The sequence below is a fragment of the Marmota marmota genome, unplaced genomic scaffold (assembly GCF_001458135.2).
Source record: "Marmota marmota marmota unplaced genomic scaffold, marMar, whole genome shotgun sequence".
In the NCBI taxonomy this organism is placed as follows: Eukaryota; Metazoa; Chordata; class Mammalia; order Rodentia; family Sciuridae; genus Marmota; species Marmota marmota.
Window position 1 is genome coordinate 2163450 of NW_025999960.1, and position 6943 is coordinate 2170392.

The window sequence follows — 6943 nt, forward strand, 5'->3', positions numbered from 1 at the left end:
CCCAAAGATAGAAAAAACCTGAATGTCCATCAATGGAGGACTGGAAAACAAATTGAAATACTATTTAGCCTTGAAAGGAACAAAGTGTTGATGCATGCTTCAACTTTTATGCACTTCAAGAATACCACGCTAAGTGAAAGAAGCCAGACACAAAAGATCACACACTGTATATAATTCCTTTTATATACATATCCAGAATTGGCAAATCCATAGGGGCAGGAGGCAGTTGAGAGGTTAACAGGGTACACAGGAACAAAGTGTTGGGTGTGATTACTTAATAAGCAGGGAAGTTTTTTATGAGCTGATGGAAAAACTTTGAAGCTAGAAAGAGCTGGGAGTTGCATAGTGCTGTCAATATACTAAGACCATTAAATTGTACATTTTAAAATGATTAATTGTATATTATGTGACTTTAATATTAACTTAAAAAATAGGATGTTTCAATAATTGGAAATGTTTTTTCATCCAATTTTCAGGATCAGATCTTATATTCTTTACTTAAATTTCAGTTCTGTGTTCATTCTAGTGTTTAATTTATTTGTAACATTTTCAAGTTTTTGTAGCTTTATTGAGATACAGTTCACATACAAGAGAATTCACCCATTTTAAGCGTTCATGTTAGTGGGTTTTGATAAATACAGGTGGTCCAGCAACCACTGCCACAATCAAACTTTAAAAAGCATGCAAAAATTCCCAAAAGCTCTTTCAAGACTCTTCACTGTCAATTGCTACCACCACATTTCTGTCACTATAATTATGCCTTTTCCAGACTTTCATACCAGTGCAATCATTTGGTATCCTGGAACTGGGCTACAATATAAGCACAGAAAGTGTTTACTCAAGAATAGGACTCATACTTTTTTATACGCCACCAAGGGCAGGTGGACCCAACATGTGTTCCAGAAAGGCACTGTGGAGGGAAAACCTTATTTAAGGAATGGAACAAAGAAGTCCTCTGATCTCGAGTCCCTTGTTATGAAAATTTTTGGACTGGCTAATGAGGGCCTCTACAGATAGAGAATTGCTGGGTCATTTTGTGGCAGTCAAAAAACTTGTCTGGGCGGAATCAGGGAGACAGTTTAGGCATGCACATCCAGGTACTGCACTTTTCAGAATGACAGTGAGATAAGATGAAGTCTGGTTTGGTTTAAGAAAGTTCCTCAGGATATAGTCTTATAAGTCTGGCAAAGCTCTCTGATTTAGCATAATTGGTCTGAGGTTTATTCATGTTGTTTTATGACTCCATTGTTTAAATTTCTGAGCAATTTATTACATTGAGTTTGTGCGTTTACAAATTGAGATCATTAGATTGTTTTCATTTTCTCAGTATTGTTAAAAAAGCAGCCGTGACGAGTCGCATACAAAACGTTTGTGTGGGCATATGTTTTCATTTCTTTTTAGCAAATAAAATTGCTTAAAGTTATGTTCAACTGTTTAAAGAAACTGCCAAAGTTTTCAAAATGGCTGAAGTATTTCTAATTCCCACCAGTCATGTATGAGAGTTAGATTGCCCCAGGTTGGCCAACACAGTATCATGAATCTTGCCGATGACCTTCATTCTAATGGTATTGTTTTGTGGTTCTCATTTGAATTTTCCTAAAGACAAATGATACTGAGCATTTGTTTTAATGTGTTTATTGGTCTCTGTGTATCTACTTTTGTGAGGTATCTTTTAGTGGCAGCAAAACTCCAGCTCCATCTAGGGTCTACCTGGGTCCAAGAATTACATTAAAATAATACAGATTAGGGCTGGGATTGAGGCCCAGTGGCTGAGAACTTTCCTCACATATAAGAGGCACTGGGTTTGATCCTCAGGACCACATAAAAATAAATAAATTAATTAAAGTACTGTGTCCATCTACAACTAAAAAAAAAATTTAAAAAAGAAAACTACAAAATTTCCAAATATTAAAAAAAGAATATAGATTAACAGGAGAAAGTAATAATGTAAGTTTTATGTGGTATAGGAGACCACCAAAGCAAGTGAAATCAGTTACCAATATGTTGGATTGGACAAAGAAGAGGAAAAGATGAGTTATGTGAGAAGAGTTATTAAATCAATAATTAAATGGAATTTTCCATCCTGACTCCTCATTCTTGGAAGATAAAGATACTGCTTTTCCTTGCAGTATAGGTATAATGTCTTTCCCATGGGAATTTTTTTTCTGGTTTTAAGAAAAAGCAAGAATATCAGAATGACTTTTTTGTACCTGCGATTTTTCAAGTGGTTGTACCTCAATATGCCAGAATAGCATATTTTAACCCTCTCCACCAGGACCTTACTAGTTTTAATCAGTTTTTTTGTTGTTGTTGTTGTTTTAGTATTAAGAGCACTTTATAAATATTCCTGATACAAGTTCTTTATAGATAGAAAAGTTTTTCTCCTAATATATGGCTTGCCTCTTCATTTGATTAACATTATCATTTGATGAATAAAAATTTAATGTTGATGATGTCAAATTTATGGACTTCTTCTCTTAGAGGCTTTAGTTATTGTGTTCCAAGAAATCTGTTTAACCCAAAATTTGCAAAGATTTTTCTGCTTTGTAATTTTAAGTCCTGTTTAGCACTACAAATCCACTTAGAATTAATTTCTGTATGCAGTATGAAGTGAAGGTCAAGGTTTTTTCTTACAGATATTCAGTTATATTAGCACCTTTTATTTCAAGATTATCCTTTCCTCCATTGAATTACCTTGGCAAATCTGTCACAAGGAAAAAAATCAATTCAGCACACTATGTGGGTTTAAATCTGAAATTTCATTTCTTTTGCATTTCCTTTGATTCTTGTTTCTTTTCTCATTTTTCTATTGAGTTTGAGTGACACTCTCCCATTTCCTCTTAGGTTTACTAATCTCTGGTTAAAAACTAGGCATTGTATGTCATACATTGTAGTGACTCTGAATTTTATTTTGTTCTTGTAAAATTGTTGGTTTTACTGTTTTAAAATATTTGATGAACCTGTCAGGACTCAAACTGGAAAATATGTTTCTCTGCCAAGTGCTGAAATTTTTGCTCAGTTATTTTTTCTTCTGCCTGGATCTCCGGATCTCTTATGCCTTCATGGCTTGTGGTCAGTCAATGATTTGGACAAAGGCTATACAGAGATGACTCGAGTCAGTAAAGCTTTCACTCTCTGCTACTGAATCTAGATATGGGTTCAAGAATTCATTCAGACTTGCAGTAATTAAGTAAGTCTCCCAGATTTTAATTCTGCTTGTGTTCCTTGATGACATGTACATACTTTGCTTAGCAGTTAGCCATGAACGCACACAGTATATATTATCTCAACTCCTCTGTAGTTTTCTTGCCTGTAAAATCTATCCCTGAAATCTCTGGCTATCCTGCTTCTCTCCCATACCAAATCAGCCACTTCCAAACAGTAAACCTCTGAATTTCTTCCACCAGATCTGGAGGATGGGAATATCCTCAAGCAAGAAGCATTTTTCACCAGTGCAATAGCAGTTTTTTGTAAATAGATATTTTTCAGTTTTTTGCTACTTTTGGTCATTTCTGAAATGGCTGCATTTAATAATTTTGTCCAGTTTTATATCTTTTCAAGGTGAAGAAGAGGAAAATAATCACTCAACTACTTAGTCATTAGTGTAAGCAGAATCTTAACCATATTCCAAGTATTTATAAATGTATTATTTATCATGATTTAGCAAATAAATTAATTGAAATAAAACAAATTACTTCAAAAATAAGCCAACATACTTGGAAAAAAATTCTTGTTTGTAAAACTTCAGATTCAATTTCTATGAAGTGGGTAGTAAATATAAAACCAAGGTAGGCATTATTTGTTATCACTGCTAAAATATAAATTACCTACTAGGAAAACTTGAAACGCACAAAGTTTTATAGACAAGAACAACCAGATTCAGACCCAGACTTTCTTTACTGAACATAGAAGATCTATTTTCATATGCAGAGTCCATTTGATTTTTGAGGAAATTACCTTGAAGGCTGCTAGGCAGTGCAGGCTCAAGAGGGCCATCACAACTGCGAGAAGGACAGTGGCTAAGTTCCTCATGTCCCAGATGGTCTCTACCAGAGGAATACTGCCCACCTGCCAGTCATAGCACAGGGTAACAGGCGCAAGCAGAAGCCACACGTTGAAGGCCAGGAGGTAGGAATAAGTAAGGAATCTACGAGGAGAAAAAAAAAATTACTAAAATACAACTCAGACTCAGGACATATTGCAAACATTTATTCACGTGTTTCCATTAAACAGTGTTTCTTCTCTGTCATTTTTAACTTATAGAAGACAAGACGTCAAGCCATTCATTCATTTATTCATTAAAGTGGTCGTCCGGGGATAGATCTAATTGCTTCCAGCCACTGGGTCAGATGCTGGCCTTTTGGTGGTAAAGAAGTGAAGACAGTTCTCATGGCATATATTTAAAAGTTATCATGCAAATCAATAAATATATTACAACCTACCAGGAAAGAAAAGTTTGATGAAAGCATACGACCCGCCTTCCTCAGGTACTGGGGATTGAACTTGGGGGCACTCTACTGTTTAGCCAAACATAGCTGGAAAAAGTAGCTGAGTAGCTGGGATTACAGGCATATACCACCAAACCCAGCTCAAAATGTCCCTTCTTAACAGTACCCAGAATCTTGCAATAGATTTGAAAATATTTCATCATTTTTATAATAGATTGACACATATACTCCCCCATTAAAATGCCTGCATGAGAAATCACAATGCTTCCAGGAGAATTTATTCTTTAGTCTAGTCAATCTAACAATAGGCTCCTCACTTCCTTTTCTTAGAGCATTATGATAAAGGGCTTAGGATTGTGAATATATGTCTCTTACAACTTAGAAACATCTCTCTCAGGATCCAAGAGCCATTCCTTGAAAATGCAATCATTAGGAAGGATACGGCCTTGGTCACTCAGTCTCTGTGAGAGGATAGAATCCTAACTTAACAACTGCTGGCCAGCAGACACAGCTGGTTCAGTGGCATTTCCACAGACCAACTCTATAGTTTTCACTACTGTAACTCTGCCAAGCCCTGGCACCACTCCCTCCCCCAATCTCCTTTAAAAGGCCCACCTCCGTGCACAAACCAGAAGACTCAGCTTCTTCCCCAGTATCAGCAGTCACTGAGGGAAATCTGTTTTCAACACTTTTGCTAATGTTCAACTGAGTTCATTCTGACTCCTACTTGAGATTAAAGGGAAAAATTAGATAATTCCTTATCCTCGTGGAATGTATTATCCGGTAGTAAAAATGGAACACACTAAATTGAAAAGGCAGAATAAGATGAATACAGTAAGTGCACACAGTGGGAAGAGAGAGTGTTCCCCACTCCTCAGACTCCTGGAGGGATTCTTGGCTTGACAGAGGTTACATCAGGTGTTTTCTAAGTTACCTTCCAAAGTTCAGAGTCAAAGCAACTTGAATTCCTGTCAATGTAGCTGCCCTTCCCAGACCCTCCAACCTTCCCCTTCTTCCTTTTCCTGGAAGGTTGGCCACGGAAAATCACCCACAACCATCAGGGGGACAGTCACTGTAGATCATGATTCACTGCCCAGACCCTCAAGTTCCAACAGAGAAATGGGTGGAAGGAGTGTTGATATTGGGGTTTCTCAACACTTTCCTCTCTGCTATAATTTTTAATAAAATAGTAATGTACAAATAATATGATGGAATTGAGATGGAATCCAGACTTTGTCATTTAACAAAAATGAAAAACCACCTTTTCCTTTTTAAGCTTGTGTCTTTGAAACTGTCACATAAAAAAGTCTTCCCTACAGAAAACTGGTGGCATCACTTTCGGCTCCTCTCCTTACAGCGCTTCCAGGCGTTGCTGTCCACCTTCCAGAAGATTCTCTGGGATTTAGCTTTACAGGCAAATGCTGAACCACGAAACTCCATAGGAAAATCAAGCAACCCTGTTGCACAGTTATACCCTAGCCCTTAAAAATTACTTGAAAAAAAATTCTTTTTGAAGTAATAGATCTAGACAATAATCATTGGTGGCTGTTGAAATTATTATCAAGTGAAAAGCTGATTATGTACTTTATATAGGATGGACTGGACTAAATCAGGTGCCTGAATATGACTAAATAATTCTAACATCACAGAAAGAGAGATGAAGAGCCTAATATTCTCCTGATAGAAATGCACACAGCTACAGAGTAGTCTTGTCAAAAACAAACAAAGCCCTAAATTTTACCAAGTCCTAAAATTAAGGGCATTCACAGCACAGACAGGAAACAACAGTATATGTCACATGACTCCCAGGGATGCAATGTGGGAATCCAGAAAGTGGGAAACACCATAGGACAAGTACCCTGTTTCTTAAGCAAATACTTTATTATGGTCATCTGTAAGTTGAAAGTGACCTGAGACACCAAAGAAAGTGCAGATTTTGTCCAGATGTGAATTCAAGCAAAGCACTATTAAAACTAATCATTTATGGAAATTAGAAAAAATCTGGAATGTTGACTGGCAACAGAATTGGATATAGAGAATCATGATCAATTTTCAAAATGTGATAATAGTATTATGGTTATATTACTAGTCCTAATCTTTTGGAAACATATCATATGTGTATACTTATACACATATGAAATAGGGTGACTACATCAAAATCAAGATTGGGGATGAAGATGAGAGCTTTGGATATGGATGAAACAAGATGGCCATGGTTATGATGTTATGAATGAGGATAACGTGTGAGTTCTTTATGCCATTTTCTTTACTTTTGTGCATATTTGATATGTTTTCATAATAAAAACGTTAAGTAGGGGGAAAGAGGCAAAAGAATTGCAATATATATATATATATTTTATTTTTAGGTTGCAGCTTGACAATGGAATACCAGCCAATGTTACATAGAATTACTTATTTTAATTTTAAATTAACATTTTGGCTTTGCCCTGAAAGTTGTCCTCAGTTACTTATATTTTCTACATTTGCAATGTTGT

At 36.1% G+C, this 6943-nt stretch overlaps 1 protein-coding gene across 1 annotated transcript in view; it reads right to left on the reverse strand.

Annotated features, from left to right (window-relative positions):
- Positions 1-6943, reverse strand: part of Tmtc1 (transmembrane O-mannosyltransferase targeting cadherins 1) — a 269839-nt gene that overhangs the window by 116667 nt on the left and 146229 nt on the right. The window contains exon 9 of the mRNA XM_048802437.1: positions 3958-4147. Coding sequence (XP_048658394.1) covers positions 3958-4147 — 190 coding nt within the window. The remainder of the gene's footprint in view (positions 1-3957; positions 4148-6943) is intronic.